Below are 19,929 nucleotides of genomic sequence, written 5' to 3' on the forward strand. Positions count from 1 at the left end.
ATGGGAGGCAGACATTAATAATGACACAGAATTGAAAAGAGACTTCCAGAAAGTCCGGTTATGGCTTCGATTTATAGATGACATTTTTGTCATCTGGTTAGGAAGTAAATCGGAGGCCAATGACTTCATCAATAAACTGAACGATAACAACCGAAACATCAAACTCATGAGTAACATCAGTGACATAGAGGTTGAATATCTTGACACCAAAGTTCAGATCACAGGCAATACCATCAAAACTGTATTATTTAGAAAAAGCACGGCAGGCAACTCTCTGCTACATGCAGACAGCAACCACCCTGATAATCTGAAATGGAGCATCCCCTACGGGGAACTCCTAAGAGCAAAAAGAAATTGCAGTAATAACACAGACTATGTGGCAGAAGAAAAAACAATGACACAGAGATTCCTCCATCGAGGATATCCCCTGTGGGTGATTAAGAAAGCTATCAAAAAGGTATCTGAGATTGAGAGAAAAGACTTACTCATGACTAAAATCAATGAAGGGGAAGAAAATGCCAATATCACTAGAGTAATTCTCACATATAATGGGAACTCCAAACAAATACAGAAAAGTATAGTAAAAAATTGGAACCTTCTAACGTCTGATCCCATAATAGGAGACAGTTTACCTAAACGCCCCAGCATAACCTATAAAAGAGGACAAACTCTTAGAGACCTGTTGGTTCACAATGATTTAAGCAATACCACTGTTCCCAGAGGCATTGATCTTCAGGGCTTCTACCCATGTGGCCATTGCAAAGCCTGTGCAAATAGCCACATGAAGAAGGAATTCTGGAATCCCAGCAGAAATAAGATGCAACAAATTCAACAATTCCTCACATGTACCACTCCATTTGTAATTTATGCACTAACCTGCCCATGTGAATTAATGTACATAGGGAGTACGACACATATGGCGAAAAAACGAGTATTGGAACATACTAGAGCTATCAGTAATTTGGACCAACAATACCCGATAGCGCGCCATTTTGAAAGTCACCATTTTTCTGACCCCAAAAAACTCACCTATTTTGTGCTGGAGCAGGTTAATATTGGCCCAAGAGGAGGTAACCGATTGTTAAAATTAAGGCAAAAAGAATCTAAATACATCATTAGCTTATGCACCCGTTACCTCAAAGGGCATAATATTGATGAGGAATATAATGTACACTTACAAGAATGAAATGCTTAGTGTCGATGTGATCCAGTAATGATTATACTGTATTTGTGAACTATAATGTGTAATTTTATCCACTGATAATCACCTCTTACAACAGTGTCTTCCTCTTCCCTATTTTTTTCTCTCTTCCACCCATCTACAGATGCCCTAGGGAGGGAGATGTCAGAACGGAATGACATGATTACCCTAAACCTTTACTGTGGTCCTCCTCTCTCCTCCTCATCCCAATACGAAAGTATAATTTTAACAATTTTCTGCACCAGTGTCATCGATTTTACATGTTGTATGTTGTAAAACTCGAAAGTCTACTTGAACACCCGACATTAGTATACTGTGTCAGGTTGGGTCGGTAGCATTGATCCTTGTCAGTTTCCCTTCAGGTTCTAGTTCCGTTCCATTAACCAGAAATAACCACCAGATGTATATGCAGCGTTCTATAGACACAGTTGTGTATCATACAAGAGGTTTCCTAATCTCCTTATCTCACTAACCAGAGATATAATCTACCAGTACTTTCTCTAACCGGTACCTGAGTGCAAATAATCTCGGCACTCGGTACGGGCAGATCAAGAATAGCATTGCGTAGCCATGACTACAGTCTAGGTATGACGCGCAGCTGGGAGGAGTCTCGGTATACAACCTAATTCGGTGGTCTCTATGCCGTCATTCCGTTTCACCAGATACACGCCAAACTAGAACCTTACCCGTTGCCATTACCCTTTCAGTAGGTAATTATTCCTCAAGCCTCTAAAATAAATTGTTCAATACATAAGTTTGAACATAGGAATATTGCAACATAAATCGTATAGAAGCACTGTTGTGATTATTAACAAGAGTGACTCACTAGGGGTTTGAGAATAGCAAAACCAGCACTGTATTATTACAATGACATATGAGGTTTTTACCATTCCAACATGGCAACCAAACTAATCATGTCTGTAGGACCCACTGACACTACTAGTCCATTGTTGATGTTTAGTGATGTGTAACCAACATAAATAATGTGTATAACTTGGTGCAAGTTGTGTGATCAAGCACTCTCTGGAGTTCGAAACGCGTCACGAGATTTATGAAGGAATAAATCTATTGTCTTGGATACCTTGTGGATTGTTGTGTTGTCCTTTACCCGAGTGCTCGTGAGGAACGCCGTTACATTGGAATATTGATTTCCGGCTGCTCCGCCGGCTCGAGCCACACCCACGAAGGCGAAGGGTTGCAGTAGGAGCCTTTTTGTGTATGAATATATATATGTATATATATATATATATATATATATATATATATATATATATATATATATATATATACCTGTCTGCGCTGCACGCGCATTTGGAGGCAAGTTGGAGTGCATATATATATATATATATATATATATATATATATATATATATATATTTATATATATATATATATATATATTCACTGAAAAAAACATAGGTTTCAGGCCTTATATAGTTAGGAATTAGCTTTTAAAAAACCTTTGAAATTCACTCAAAAAACTATAAGTTTTAGGGGTGTTATAGTTAGCTGGACATTTCACTCATACAAAACCATTGAAATTGCTCCTATATAGTTAGTTGTACTAACTATATTTCGCGCACCCGCGATACACTGCTGATGATGAGCAATTTCAATGGTTTTTTAAATGCTAATTCCTAACTATATAAGGCCTGAAACCTATGGTTTTTTAAGTGAATTTCCAAGGTTTTTTAAATGCTAATTCCTAACTACATAAGGCCTGAAACTTATGGCTTTTTCAGTGAATTTGCAAGATTTTTTAAATGCAAATTCCTAACTATATAAGCCCTAAAACCTATGGTTTTTTAGTTGAATTTGCAAGGTTTTTTGAATGCTAATTCCTAACTATATAAGGCCTGAAACCTATGTTTTTTTTCATTGAATTTCGACGGTTTATTAAATGACAATTTTTAAATGTATTACATTTTTTTTATACGGATTTACTACATTTTTGCAGGCAGGTGTTCAGAGGGCATGCCCCCTTTTTACAACACTCTGCAGTGCAACCCCTGGCCCGTTTGCAGAGGAGGAACTAATTCCCCTTGCATACTGGGGGTCCCTGGGGGGCAACTAGCCCACCAGGAGCCTCCATTATAAGCCAGGGGGCTGCATTGCAGAGAGGTGTAATGAGGCCACACCCTTTTTTACACCTCTCTGCAACGCAGCCCCGGGCGTGTTTGCAGAGGGGGAACTAATTCCCCTTGCATACTGGGGTCCCTGGGGGCCAACTAGCTCACCTGGAACCTGCAGTATGCGCCAGGGGGCTGCATTGCAGAGAGGTGTAATGAGGCCACACCCTTTTTACACCTCTCTACAGCGCAACCCCTGGGGTGTTTGCAGAGTAGTAACTAATTCCCCTTGCATACTGGGGTCCTGGGGGCCAACTAGCCCACCAGGAGCCTCCAGTATGCGCCTAGGGGCTGCGTTGCTTTGCCCCGGGGGCGGCAGTCCCCGGGGAAGTGTGGGGGGCATTGTGGACCCCCCACACTTCTTTATCACTATGCCCCGCGATTTGGTCCCCCCGGGGGGTAATTCTTTAAAAAACAGACCAGGTTTAAAAAAAAAAAGTGGTCCTTTTTTGTCCTTGTGGGACCACCTGGGCAGGCCTAGGGTGTCAGGGTGTATCTACCCTGCCCCCTTTTTGTGTTCCAAACAAAACAGGTGATGGACCGAATGTGGATCAATGTCACACATTCATCCCAGTCAAAAGATCTGGGCCCAAATCCATCGTTTTTTTGCACTCCACACCACCCTGGGTTAGACAATGGCGATATGCAAATCAGCTCTGACCCTGTGCCCCATGGGAACAGTCCAGTCCGAACTACAAAAGCCATGTCCTTCCCAGAACGGAATCAAGCATCCGAGGACCGGACCGGTTTCGAGGTAACACCTCTCATCAGCCCGGCTAGCTTGACTCCAGTGGTGTGGAGTGCCTGGGACCCAAGATATGGCTGTTGTAGTTCGGACTGGACTGTTCCCATGGGGCACAGGGTCAGAGCTGATTTGCATAAAGCCATTATCTGACCCAGGGTGGTGTGGAGTGCAAAAAAACGATGGATTTAGGCCCAGATCCTTGTACTGGGGTGAATGTAAGACATTGATCTACATTCTGTCCATCAAATAGTTTTTTGTAATTTTCTCCCTTTTTGTGTTCTTCACGTTTGTTTTTTTGCTTTCTTTTGCCTTTGTCTATCAAGCACAAGATGGATGCAAACACTTCCTGGTTAGAAGTGTTGACAGCCAATGAGCATGCAGCTTTCTCGGGAAGGCATGCTGATTGGCTGCCACTGTCTGTCAACACTCCAAACCAGGAAGTGTTGGCAGCCATAATGTGCCTCGGTAGAACCAAGGCACAAGAAAGCAGTGAAACAAAGGTGCAAAACACGCAAAGGGAGCAGGGTAGAAGCACCCTGACCCCCTAGGCCTGTTCAGGGGGTCCCACAAGGACCCCCCAGGCCCTCCAATTTTTTTTTTTTAAATCGCGGGGTACGCACATCGGTACCTACTTGTAGGTACTTTAATCACTCACATAACACAACAGCTCTTTTTAGAGCTACCCTACCTCTAAGCACTCCAAATTCTTATTTTGCACTATTTTCTTTCACTGTTTTTCTATGTGGTACGCTCAGGGTACGGGTACCTGGAAGCGTACATGGAAACGCACCCAGCGCCTACCCCGCGAATTTTTTTTCAAAAAAATTTGTTTTTTTGCTCTTCAGGGTCCTTCTAGGCCCCCCTCAGAAAACTTAGGGGGTCAGGGGGTGTCTACCCTGCCCCCTTTTAATAATTTCCCCCTTTTTATTTCACCTCTTGAGTCTCGATTCTACCGAGACACAAGATGGCGGACTCTCCGGACTGTTTGGAATGTTGACAGACATCCGAGAGCCAATCAGCTTTCCGCTTGCGCACTTCCGTGGCGCGCCGGGTGCGCTTACCGGTACGCGTACCCTGAGCGCTCATAGCGCGCATATAGATATATACATTTTTTTTAAAGTTAATTTTCGTAAAAACCACTGGAGCAATTTTCACCAAATCTAGAAAAAGCACTTCTGTGTACCAGTCCCTACAATTTTGCAAAGTTTGGTGTAATTCCATTCAGCGGTTGGCCATCTTTGGAGACTGCATATCAGAATTTTTTTAATGAAATATAAGAGGATTTGAGAAGTCACTCAAAATGCGCCCTAATTTTTCTTTCTTCAGCACTAATCATAAATTCAATGGCAAAATGAACCCCCTCATTTTGTTCCTTTGCAAATTAAATGTTTTAAGTGTTAACACTTTATTCCAATCAAGATGACTTCAGGTGTGCCATACTTTTGTCATAAGTAAGACTGTTAGCGCTCTAGTTGTTCTTTAGAACACTCTGGGACATTCTGTCATTGGGCTATAGTTGGGCTACATCTGGTTGATATTTGGGCTACATTTGTTTTTTTTTGTCTCTGGTGGCCATCTTTGGGCTACATTGGGCTACATTTGGGCTCTAACATATATATAGCCCAATATATATTTTTTCAAAGTTAATTTTCTCAACTGGCGCCAAAGTTATTCCCAATAGAATGTTGAGATTTTGCATTGAAAAAAATCCTAACTATAACTACCTACTGGCGACCACCAGTAGGTAATATATATATATATATATATATATATACACACACATATATATATATATACACACACACACATATACATTAGCTACTGGCGGTCGCCAGTAGGTATATATAGTTAGGATTTTTTTCCTATGGGATTTCCGAAAATTCTATGTCGAATAACTTTGGCGTTTGTGGACAGAATTGGCTGAAATTTTCAGGAAAATAGCACATTTTGTTTCTGAGCAGCCCCTAAAAATTTGAGGGGGTTTTGTCAAGGGGGACCGAGAAAAAAGGGGGTTCCCAAAACGCGTTTTTCCCATGCATTTTTCCATGGGGCGGTTGGAATCACTTTTAGCTCGAACGGCTGAATGGATTTACACGAAACTTGGCAAAATTGTAGATATGGTTTTCCCGACGTGCCTTTGCTATGTCTCAATATATGTGCTCCAGTGGATTTTGAGAAATTAACGTTTTAAAAAACAGATATATCTGTGACAGCGCTCCGGTTAGCGCCCCGGTTCGCGTACCTGACGCGTAACGGAACTTCGCGAAGCGAAGCTGATTGGCTCTCCGGTGTCTGTCAACATTCTAAACAGTGCGGAGCTGCCGCCATCTTGTGTCTCGGTAGGATCGAGACACAAGAGGGGAAAAAAACAAAGTGGGAAATGAGCATAAGGGGGCAGAGTACATCCTCCCTGACCCCCTAGGTTTGATGAGGGGGCTTTAAAAGGGCCCCGCTGGGCAAAAAAAAAAAAATTATTATCGTTTTTTTTGCGGGGGGAGCGCCCGGTACGCGCACCGGGAAGCGGTCCGGGGAGCGTAAAATGCGGAAAAAAGAATGAAAGAATGTTCAAATATTGTATGTTTATTGATTGTTCTTTTTGTTGTATTTTTTTTTATTTTTTATTTAAGTACCAACATGTAGGTACCAATGCAGAGTCTAAAAATAAATATACACCGTTTTCTTTGTAGATATCTTGCATGTTGTTTCAGAAGTTATTGTGGTATATGGAATTCATAGCATAGTCTGTGAGGAAAGCAGAAAGAACATCGAGGCAGGAGATGATAAAGAGATGTTAAATACACATTGGAGATAATATAGTGGGAGAAAGGAAGTAACTATTAGCAAACTTACTATGTAACACAAAAAAAGTTGCACAGTATATTTTAAGTCTCAGTTTATATTTTATCTTTTTGGGTACTATTTCATAATTTTGATATTAAAAAGAATAATGTCTCAAACAATTTTAACTTTTAAAATTTCAATTTATTGTTCAGATTTTTCATAATCTAAGAGAATTTGTAGCATTAAATCATCAGGAATGTCCTCCTTTTCATTCCAAGAATCACATTCACATTCTTCAGCACATTTTAATAATTCTTGGTCTACTGATTCATCCATAAAGTCTAGTTTGGATTGCTTTCAATCTTAATTTCAAATGAAATTGTATTTTCTTTTGGCTGTGCTTCCATTTTCTTGCTGTAAATTGCATTAAAAAAAATATATCAGTGGAGACAGGGCACTGTTGGGTTTAAGTTCAGACAGGTGCTTGTGAGTTTTTAACAGTGAAGTAATCTTTGGGCAGTGCATGGTTTCAGGCAGGAAGTAAAACTATTAAAAAGTGCCTGTGATGAAGCCTAAGTAAATTCATAATTATACCACAGAAGCCTAACTCAATCAATAATTTAAATAATTAAGTCTTTCTCAATGACTAACTCTTATAGAGGGACAGTATGTAACTATCTGAAAACGTTTTCCTTATTTAATTTAAAGTGCATAACATAGTTCTCCTTTTTTGTAATATGTGTCATCAGTGATGTCATCAGTGATGTCATTTGAGATGTCATCAGTGATGTCATCAGTGATGTCACTGACCATGTCATGAATGATGTAATATGTGACATCATAAGCAGTGGATTGCGGGTGCGCGATATATAGTTAGTGCAACTAACTATATATGCGAATTTCAATGGTTTTGTGTGAGTAAAATAAGGTTTTGAAAATGCTAATCCCTAACTATGTATGGTCTATAACCTATGATTTTTTCAGTGAATTTTCAAGGTTTTGTAAATGCCAATTCCTAACTATATATGGTCTATAACCTATGGTTTTTTCAGTGAATATATATATATACACACACACACACACACGTAAATATGTATATTGCTTGACTAATTAACCCATAAACTCCTAAACCCACACCCACCTTAAACCCTAAAAAAAACCTTGTCACTCAAAAACTCATGCAACTCACTACACGAGAAGGACTTGTTAACAGGGGTGATAACTCAAAACATATTTTATTGTCTATATGTATTACCCTATAAGGCGTGGGCCAGCCAGTCCCATCCTAGTATGAAAAAGACATTCTTTGCCTTTGACAGGAAAAGTAAACACCTGCATATTTTGCTGCTCTCTGCTTATGGGAGCAATCCTAGCTCCTGCCAATGGCATGAGGCTGGCTGGGACCATGGGGCATAGAGGCTACCCTTGTGGTCCCCATCAAAGCACACTCGGTGCCTGGATGAGGCAAGGGCACCCAGATAGAGGTGATATGCTCCCTGACAGTGGAGTTACCGGGTTCTGAAATTAGCCCGGTGAGGGGACGCGCAGCCCTCCCTCCCCCCCTTAAGTTTTGCAAGGGCCATTCTGGGCCGCATGCTCATTTCACAGAAAGTAAACCTCAACAGATAGAAACATAGCAGGTACCTCACTTCTGTAGAGAACAAGTGATCCTAACATACTGAGCTTGACAAAGGCAAAGCAAGTGTGTTTTCTTGACAAGTCCACATTGAAAGAATCTGAAATGCTTTGTGGAGGTGAATGCATCGCTGATCTATTGGAGCACAAACTGTAGTGAATGTGAGGAGTGTGTGCTGTCTTGTCCTTACCTGGGGAGAGCAGAGTGCATGGTTCTCCCTTTAAATTACTATAAGTATTCAAATGTGAAAAATCTTCTGAAGCTCAGCCCATTTGGCTCTGCCCCATTTACCTTAACACTATGCAGTATTCTCCCCATCTTTTTCCAAAAAGACGGACAGCTTAACAACAGGACCTCCAGTTCGTTACCCGCCGATTTTGGTGATCGGTTCTTGATGCTGAGGAATATGAGGACATCTCCACCGAACAACGAGGCACTTGCTTCATATGGTTAAGAGGACCCTTGATTTGTGGATATTCACCTTTTTGTAGTCTTGTTGTCTTCTCTATAGGAGTATTCATGTTATCACAGATTTCAGGATGGAGACACATGAGGAACACTCACAATACTGAAACACACACACAGTCACTGGAGACATTTTCTACTGATCCCTTACACAGCTGTAGTGTAGAATATACACTAGGTTTTACCCAATGAGGTAGCATATACTAATTAACCAGTAGGAAGTACTCATGTTGGGTAGACTTTTTCTGAAAAACTGTGACTCTTGTTCAATAAGTGGGCATGCGAGGTTTTGTACTGGCCCAGCCACTCACAGAGCTACTGACACACCTACAGTGACACACACACACCCACTGACACAACCATTCAGCTCCTCTCACATACACTTGCAGACCCCCACAGCCAATCACACACCTATAGTCACTAAGACATCTACTCATAGACCCACACAGCCACTCACATACCCATAGAGCCACTCACACACCCATATAACCACTCACACACCTACTCATGGATTCATTCACTTAATTACACACACACACTCACAAAGTTAACAAGTTGCAGTTAGAAAATAAAATTAAAAGAAACCTTTGAAATTCACAAAAAACAAAGGTTACAGGGACTGTGTTGGACTTGGAGGAAACAGAATGGAAAAAATTGTGAAATTCATTAAAGAAAAACAAAGGTTACAGAGACGTTACAGTTGGGAAATTAAAACACCTCATGAATTCACCGCAGAAACCAAGGGTTACAGGGATGTTCAGATTTCACTGTAGAAAACCATAGAAATTCAGCAGTTATAGTTACCTAAGCTAACTATAACTTGTGCTCTGCAATGCACTGCAATACACTACTTATGACCTCAAATATAACATCACTCATGACGTGATCAGTGACATCAGTGATGGCATTGTCCTGTGAGTGTAAGCATATCATAAACATTTCTGAGATTTAAAGATATTTACTAACCTACTGCAGAAGTTAAATTACTATTCTTTCTGTACTACTAATGAATCTCTGGGACAGATGGGCCCAACTAGCATAGGCTGAAGCATCAGTCTTTACTATGACATCCTGATCCTTATCAGAATGCAGTTTTAAACAGTTTCTTTGCTAAAATGCTTCTTTTCCTTCACACTGCCACTGAAACTTGACACCTGCTTCTGTGAAGTAAGTGATTGGGAATACAATCTTTGAGAAAATAGGGATGAATTATATTGAGAAGCTTGTTAAGCCCATGAACCTTTATACTTCATTCACACTACTGGGTGTAACCTTGTCCAAAACTGCTTTAACTTTACAGCAATCCATCTGATTGCCTTCTTCCTATATAGCAATGCCTAGGAAAGTGACTTAATTGTTCTCGGCCGACTTGATTTCAACCATCAAGACCAAAGTGAGAAGACATCAATTAAGAACATTGATGTTGTTGAGTTCACAATAATCTGAACATCGTCTTTAAGTCCATCAAATTCTGAAATGAAAAAGAGGAAAGCCATACCCAGAGAATTCAAGTGCCAGTTGAATCCTTTCCTAAGCTTTTTTTCCAGGTATTCCTGAAATACTTGGTCTCCCTTGGCGATCAAAAGATAAATCCTGCCATGAGGAATCACTACCCTTAAACCAAATCGATGAGGCAACCACACTTCCTATCGGGCAGCAGGGAGTCATCTGTAGCTTTATTGAAAACATCAACAAAGACTTAGTACTCCTTGGGAATGGCAGACAGCAATGACAATATATGTCTCAATGACAGATGTGTGGTTTGGATATTCATGCAATGCTGTTCTTCCGAAACAATCACCCTTAGAGTGTTGAGGAGACAATTCAATGATATGAGTCTTCCATTTCATTGTTAAATTATGGATTTGGAAACATGATGTTCCCAGCAAAATGGGATAGGATGCAAGTCAAGGCAGGATAGCTTTCTCCTGCAACTGGGGTCAGTTTCCGACCAAATGTCCTGATTTACCAAAGTATAGGCAAAGGCCTTCGTCATGACATTGCTTTCACATAGAAAATTATAATATGAATTTATCTTGAATAAAATTGACTTGGGCTGACTGCAATGTCTGTTTGCAGAGAATGATACTGATGTTTAAAAAGTGTAATAATATTTGGCTGTCTCCAGTGATTAAAAGTGTTGCACAGGATAACGTATACTGGATGAATGTGAGAGAATTAACATGACTTTAACAAAGCCCCAGATGTGGTGGATGACATCTTGGCTCCAGCCTTCAAGGAGAACACTGAAGTGCTTAGCTCTCTCCTGGTCTACCCGGGAAAATCAAGGTAACCCCTAGACTGGGATGGTAACATTACATAGGTAATCACATATTGCTTCAGAGCAAAACCCCAGACCCAGTAAGAATATTTTACCTTCTATGTTGATGTTCATTTCTGATGGCTCTGCAAATCGTCATGGAGAGAAACCCTGACTCAAGAATATAGTGTAAAAGCCATTACTATTCATCGCTTTGGGCAAATCTGGATACTTTGCTAACCGATTCGATAAATCGTCGGGTTGTTTACTTAAATCAATATATTTTAGGGACAAGACAGTAAATTGTGAGTGAACCAATATATTATGTGCATGACCCAGAGTATATCCATTATGCACAACAAAAGCTGCTAATGCACTGCACTAGTATGTAGAGGTCTACTGCTGTACAATCAGAATATTTGGGCAAACCGATATATAATGCACATAAACCAATGTCACACATGGCCAACAGTCTGTTATGCACGCATAGAGTAGGAAATGCATATGAGTTGCGAGATTGCGCTTAATTGTATCAAGAGAGCAAACCAATAGAGCAAGTCTACAAAACAATGTATATTGTGTATGCACACCATTGCGTTACTTCTGCCTACCAGTAGTCATTTTACATACACCAGTGCACTATATAGACATTACAGTCTGCTTTTGATACAAACTGGTAGATTGGGAACAAACCAAACTGTTGTGCTTAGAAACCACACATCCTAATCTAATGTTTCATACCTGTAAAAAATGAGTTACTATTTTAACAACTTTGGCTGGTATGGAGCAATGTGGTTTACAGTGTAGGCAAAGTGTAAGCATAGCAAACATTCAATTAATAAGTGCCATATCTCTCAAAGCAAAAAACATGTATACTACATAAAACGAAAATCGACCTAACTACTGCTATTTTACATATTGCAACACAAAATACTTTGATATAAACATTTTATTTCATATTTTAGAGTCAGACATGATTAATTCTCAAATATTTTTTTCATTTTATAGTTCATTAAATTGTGAGATCTATAAGCATAGAAATTAATTATTTACATAAAAAAGAACAAAAAAGACACACAAAAATTACAAAATGTCACACAGGACCGGTATATATTATGTTGTTGTAGGAAAAAGCGGTTGGATTTCACTATGTGGTTTACATACAAGGCTTTTGCATTTTGGGCTGATTGGACATAAGTACACAATGTGAATGCGATATCATCAAAACTGGTATAACACCAACACAAAGGGCAGGTATGTGTTTTTTTGACTGCTCAGCTTTGTTAAAAAGGAAAGAAAGGTCTGGAGGTGTGCCTGGCAATGGCAAGGACCAGTGTTGACCAGTTCGATTGTAATATTAATCTTTGAATTATGGTACCAAATACCAATGATGGTATCCAAATGCTTACAAAAGTCATAACAAATATCCATCACATGAAACTGGACTACAGCTGCATGAGACACAGATACATTATATTTCAATTACCCCCGCAAAAGAGTGGCAACTTTTCTGCACAATGAAGCATTTGTGCACATGTCTTGCATTAAACATGTAAACCCTTTGCATAACATGCAAGGGGTGTCACTCACTGTAATGAATGTGCTATTTTTGTGAACAAATAGCTTGATGATGACCGTTGCCCATCACCATCTTAGTCCTATTTAGCATATTATAACATAATATAGTGATGTGTAGGCCTGCTTAGTAAGAATAAGCTACAAAGTAAGGCTTGATTATGCCCCTTTTCTGTTTACGACTCTACCTTGCTTAACAGCAGTGCTTACTATTGCTTTTGGCATGATCTTATGCCATCTTGCATACTAATTATGCTCTTTTTCGTCAATAGAGGCCTATGCTTGAGCGACTCTATTTTCTAAGCTGTTGCCATCTTCTGAAGCCTTACTAGGTGAGAAGGCATGTTTTAATTTTTACTTGTTTTTTGCACTTTGTAGACTGGTAGAAACTGGTTCTTGTTGGAGGAATGTGCTTGCTCTGCTCTGAAGCCATAACAGACGACGCCTGGCCAGCTGAAGCTGTGGCCTTGGTGCGGAGTGGTACAGACTCTGATGGGAAAAGGGGGCGAGGCTCACTAGGAACTTTGTCTTATGTTTCCACTGGTACTAAAGGAGGTGTCTGGGTTCAGTTCGGCGGAAGTCCAGCACAGGGAGACGTGCAGCTGTGGCAGTGGAGCGTATAGTGTCACGCTGTCTCCTGATTCGGCCGGAGAAACGCGCTCCCCTCTGGCGAAGTGGAAACAGAATGAACAGACAGTGAGTGAGGTGTGCCACTAATCTCTAATCTTCTGACTTTTCTTGCCTAACTATCTTCTTCCGTTTTCAGGTTCCATACATTTTTGTGCATATATAATTCTACATATGTTTTCCTGATTGCGTTTAGCAATTGCCTAATTGTTAGTTGGTTGTTGGCAAATGGTCCAAATTGGCCTACGTGTAACATGTACTAATAAACATATATCTATATATATCTATATATATATATATCTATATATATATCTATATCTATATCTATATCTATATATATATAGATATAGATATAGATATAGATATATATATATATACCACGTAATACCAGTTTGCCTTTTTCCTTGTAGCGGGAATTGTGGACTCTTCTTGGCCAAATGCTTATGTTGTAGAAGGATGGGTAAATTCCCTTCTAGCAGGTAATTGTGTTATAGGAAGTTGTTCTACTCCTGGCAAGTGATGTGCAAATTCTAAGTATTTCACCTCCAGAATATACTGACTGGTTCCTTTCTCTTGTGGTGAGGGGTATTGTGTTTGTTGCATGATGTTCTTCCTAGGTGCGTATTCTGTAGCAGAGAGGATCGGCTAATTGCCTCATGCACAGCACCTGTCACTAGGAGGATTGTTGTTGTAGAAAATCCTCTCAGCAAGAGATAAGGTATACATGGTATTTATACCTTGGGTAAGTATTGTAGATTATAGTATGGTGTTGTATTTGTGGGTTCAGAGGGGGAACGTGACTATATGACCCGATTACTGGCAAAAATCGGGCCATTACACTCACATAAGAAGAACATACCAAATATCAGAAGTGTGATTGAAATGCTTCTCAACAACCAAGGAAACCTATTTCTTACCGTTTTCTAGCTCCTCTAATGATTATAATAGGCATAATTAAATCACGTATTAATATGTGACCCACATAAGTAAATCACATATACCCTGCATCAAAAGGTACAAAAGCCTTTAACTCTTTTGTCAATTGCACTCTGCGTGACATAAGCTACACTAAATTACTACAATTGGAAATCTTGTTTACATCCATAGATAAATGGAAAAAGTACTGAGTATTTTGTAAATGCAAAAAAGTAGAGTGTTCAACGCATATACTTCTATATTTAAAGAATCAGTGTCCGTTTGCCTGATGCAAAACTGTTAAAACATATTTTCCTAATCAACTGTTGAATTATGTCAGTTTCCAGATGAACCTTACCTGCTTGAGATCATCGTATGTAAGTAAAAGGAAGTTGCTTTGGCCACGTAGTTTCATCCATCCATTGACATGATCAAACCAGGAACCAAAAGGAACTAAACGAAAAAAGAAAAACATGTTAAAATGTTACTGCTGTTTATTGAACATTGGCCTACAGTTGTTGTCATTGGAAAAAATGGCTGCTCTGGGAGGGGCTCTTTTTCTTATTTAGGCAGACACGATATAAGGGATGAGGTGTTCACATTTCATCTTATTTAATTGTTTCTAAGAGTAAACCTGGGAGCAGCAGATCACCAGGTTCTAGAACATGATCACAAAGATGCTGCACAAGTCAACATGTTTTGCTGTCTATTTGTGTTTTTTTTGTGCGGATTTATAGTACGAACTTGGCCCAAGACCATTAGAGTACTTTATGTGAGCGCCATATTACATTGGTGGCAGGCCACATCTCCTCCGCCACTGTAAAGATCATTTCTCACAATTGCTACTCATATATTTGGTAATGTCATCGTTAAGATGGTGCTGCGAAGGACGCATTGACCTTGATGTACTTCAATTTTAGTTCTACTCCCTTTCCTTCTATTGCTTCACCTTTCCCTCTTTCCTTTGCTTTAGTCTGTCTTCTTCATCTATTGTCCATGAAACCTCCCCATCTATAACCTCTCTTTTCACTTTCATGTTCTCCTTTTTCCTATTCTAGATTTCCTAGTGTGGGCACAACACAATCACACCTTATCAGTGTTTCACAACGTCATTTATACACTTGATCGGCCTAGGTGGGGTTCATTTGCAATTGTGTGCAGTCTCACCAGTGTGTCTGGTTCTCTAGTGTGGTCTTGCGTGGTTTCATTTAGCAATGTTCCTATATATGCCCCAACCTCATTTTGCCTCTATGGTGATGATTTTGCAGTACACTCAGTCTTGTTGCACCTTGTTAATGAACTTATAAATTGTAACTCATTGGTATGCCAAGACTTTTTCCATCTCAAGGTAAAACTGACATGCTTCCCTATTACATTCGCTACATGTAAATTGCAAGATACCTTGTAATCAAATGACCTGCTGTAAGGGAATGGTATGTTACGGAAAAAAAGTAGTAGTTGAAGTACTTATATTTTGGATGCAAACATTCTTATTACTATTGATATACATAAACATATGAAAAAATATAACCCAAGTTAGAGAGAAAAAGATGTTTGGCCATGCCATTAGATCAGCAGATAACTTTTTCAATAGAGACGTTATAATGTATTTTTATTAGTGTATGCCAATCACTTGCATTTGGGGGCTTATTCACAAGCCCCTTGCGCTGCCGGTTTGCTGTCCCATACTTTCAAGGACAGGAAAAGCCACTCTGTGTGGCTTTTCCTTTCCTTGCAATTACAGGCCCTTTACAGACAGCACTTGTCATGAAAGGGGTGTTCCAGAGTTTTTTGCTGAGGGTGTTCTCACGTAACACCCATGGACCCTGTCACATTCCCAGATTTACGAGAAATCGCAAACCTGGAAATGCGTCTGAATGCTACGCCTCCCCAGGACAGGCATAGGGAGGCGGAGGCGCAATGAAGAGGAATGTATTAATTTCTCCTTGTTTTCTCCCTCTTTCTATGCATGCTGCATTCTACAGCACATACAGAACAAGGACAACACCTCTTATGATTGTTTATGTGCAGGACGGGAAACCTTTCTGCACATAAACAATCATTAAAAAAAATGGCGTTTTACAAGTTCTATGTGTGCTAATGAAGAACACATACAAGTTCAAAAACGCCATTTCAGATTGTTTGTGTGCAGGGAGGGGCACCTTCCTGCAATTAAACAATATTCCCCATGATACAGGCATCGTTGCACCATGGTGCAAGGGTGCTTGCATCTGCGTATGGCAGCTAATTGTGCACCAGAACAGGGGAGTGCAACGGGATCCGTCATATCCTTGTAGATATGATGCATCCCTGTGCTTTGAAAGTGCCACAGTGTGGCGCAGTTAAAGGGCTTGCGGTGCCGCCCTTCAGCACTTTCTTGTAAATTAGGCCCCTTGTACTTAGTGTCTAGATATTATGTGAATAGTTGGAGATGATGGCTGTTTCTCTTCAAAAGTATATTTAAGAAGCTCCATTAGTCTAACCATGTGTCTCGCAGACTGCCAGTCAGACTATTAATACATGAATATGCTGTTTTGCCAGCCAAAGAGACTCATTCATGTATTTCTTAGATACATATTAGTTTACCTACTATAAAGTAGTGCTAGAGGCTGTTCCATTTGTACCTATTTTTGATTTATTTCATTCAAGAAGTTCTCCATCATAAGGGTTGACCATAGAACAATTTACAAAAGGATCAGTAGGTGTCACATAGGAACATAACAATTAGTGGGTATCAAGCATTTAGTGAGAGTGAAGAGGGTAACATATGATTATGGGTCCAAGACATTAAGGTCTTCCAAGTCACAGGCAGACATATTAAACAATTTGTTGGTTAAAAGTGTCCAGGCCATCCTCCATGTTCACTTTAGCATATCCTTTATGCAGGCAAGGATATGAGAATTAAATTAATGTGATGTGTTTTAGGCTGTTTTGGTATTATGTGGTGGGAACAGACAAAAAGGACTTTGGGTCAGTTTCTGGATCACATAAATGAAAAGTGTACATTAAGGTAGGAGTGGTAAGTGAATGGCCTGAGGCTGTCAATGGACAGATGGGTGAGGTATTGGTATTAGGATAAAGGGACTTTTAGCCAGGGATATAGTGAGCCAGATAAGAAAATAAAGTAATGTGAATTCAACATCTGCCATTGAGATTACTTTGTCAATGACAATGCAGGGAGAAACTGCAGGTAGGGCATCTGGGAAAGGTTTGTGTATATGAATTTGCCGAAGGAGGAGGAATGGTAGAGAGGGAATGAATTAAAGCTGTTGAGGGATTGTAGTCTGAAATGAGCATAAATGAGGTAGGAGAGATTTAAAGACCAACAATGACTTATTCAAGATGACTTTATTGAGCAAGACTGACTGTTGCTTTTTCTTTCAGTGGGAGTGGACCATGTGAAGAATGTTTGATCAGCTGGAAGGGATCAGTGGTGGTAACTCTGCACTCGTGGTGGATGCTCCACAGTCTCAGTAGCAGCTGCTAGCATGCAAAATTGGTGGGCAAGTGCAGGGGGACAAAAAATAAATAAAACTTGCCTGCTGCCTCGCCGCAGTCTTCAGCTCCCGATGCACAGGAGATGCACAAGCAGGCTCCCTGAGTCCCCTGAGCCAAACCAGATGCTGCTCTCATACTGTTATTACCCAGCATGAGAGAAACGCCAGAATCGGGAAGATTGGCTGGTTTCATGCTGCAGCAGGGGCTGGGAGCCTGTGCTCTTGAGCCCTGCTGAAATCTCCAAGAAACAGCCTGGGGATATCCAACTGCGCATGACTGTTTGGACATCCTAAGATGGCCAGCCAAACTATCAAGCATACTTGGTGCCCTGTACCTACCACTCCTCCTGCAGCCAAGGGCCCCACACTCAAGACTGAGCTGCAGCTCTCTCCTACATGTAAAATAAAATGATAATAAAGCAGTTTTATTAATTGCATTATCATCATTTAATTTTACAAGTTTTCATGCCGGTTCCAGCAGTGGGGCAATGATCCTCCACCATAATGGAGAGGCTGCCCCTGCACAGTATTGAGGGAGTCCAAGCACTTGTCAGGGAATCTCCACAATAAGAAATCCTCATTGAGGGGATTCTGCCAGAATGCAGAGACTCTCCCTAGACTTCGGGGCATGGGCCATGAGTACGGAGGTTCATGTGAATCATGCTCCTAGTGTAATACTCGTATGATGTGATTGTGTCTTTTCTGTGCCAAGAGATAAATGTGATGGTGGGAAAAATGGGTTTATTTAGGCAATGTGGGACCCAGACTGCAATTTCCACTACTCCTCCAAACTGGGTGCTTTAGAGAACAGGTATCCCAGTAAAGGTATGGGGTGAAGTGTCACCGAAATTCCATGGCAGAAGCGGACGGCTGCCAGTGAGGTATTGAAACAAAGATCATTAAGTAGAAGGAATCACAAAAGTCATCAAGCATTAACCATGTAAAGGCAGAACATGTAAAGAAGCAAGGGTACTTGAAAAGCAAATACAGCAATATGAGATAGGTATATATATGTACCTTCAAGAAACAAATCCTGAAAAAATTCTTCAGAACAAATAATCTTATCAGTAAAATGTTGCAAGGTGTAATTGAGAGTATGCATAAGAAGCAGCAGTAAATGGAACTTTTACTTAGCACGTTTCCCCTTGCGTTAAAAATGTAATCTAGTAGAGAAGTTAAAAACAAGTCAAATCCTTAAACAAAACAAAAAATCATTAAAGTTGCCTGTTCGCATTAACCATGATATTGGATTTTGTAGGATGGGGAGTCTGCAGGCTCACAAGTACTATCCATGAGGCAAACATAAACAAAAGCAGACGTTTAGTTACATGAGGTAAAAGTGACAATTGTGAGCAAACAAAATACATGAGGTAGCAAACGGTGCAATACAGGAGGAAAAGGTGACAAGTGTGCAGGTTACAAGAGAAAACAAAGTGCAATTAGAGGTATACTACTGCAATCTATCGCAGACACTCAGGCACAAGAACAAACATTACGTAGGCAATGGTGGCACTTGTGCAAGTATCAAAAGCAAACAAAATGTGAGAGGTAGCAAACAGTGTGTTACAAGAGAAAAGTGGCGTGTGCATGTTACAAAAGAGTACCAAACACAGGTAGAAGGATAATACTGCAATAAATGGCAAACACTCCAACCACACGAACACACTGGGAAGGCACTTCCATAGTCATGGATAATAGCATTTTCAGTAATGGCAGCTCTTCCTTCAGGTTCCTTCCCTTCTACACCGGCCTGATTTCAAAAATCTGAAACTCCAGTGGGCAAACTCGTGGCTGTGAAAATAGGCCACATTGAAGCCAGGACTAATTTCACGGCCCTACTCCTGACCCCAGTCTAACCTTCCATACATTTTTCCATGTTTCAAAACTTTTTCTGGGACTGGTACTACCCGTCCCTATTTCTTACACTTGACTCGCTTCAACCTCGGATGACATATTGCAGCGCTGAAATTTGTGGTCATTCTCCCCACTCAATGAGGGTGAAAGGATTGTTTCCTCACTGTTAACAGGCATGCATTGTGTCTTGTACGTACCGGAGCAGCCTGTAACCCAGAATTGAAGGACACACCCTCTCTTATTA

General features: G+C 40.4%; 1 protein-coding gene across 3 annotated transcripts in view; it reads right to left on the reverse strand.

Moving 5' to 3' along the window:
• Nucleotides 1-19,929, reverse strand: part of LOC147701764 (sulfotransferase 2A1-like) — a 580,744-nt gene that overhangs the window by 145,163 nt on the left and 415,652 nt on the right. For all 3 annotated transcript variants that reach the window (XM_086930381.1, XM_086930382.1, XM_086930383.1), the window contains one exon: nt 14,693-14,787. In XM_086930381.1, coding sequence (XP_086786507.1) covers nt 14,693-14,787 — 95 coding nt within the window. The remainder of the gene's footprint in view (nt 1-14,692; nt 14,788-19,929) is intronic.

This window comes from Lissotriton vulgaris, chromosome 7, assembly GCF_964263255.1.
Source record: "Lissotriton vulgaris chromosome 7, aLisVul1.2, whole genome shotgun sequence".
NCBI lineage: Eukaryota > Metazoa > Chordata > Amphibia > Caudata > Salamandridae > Lissotriton > Lissotriton vulgaris.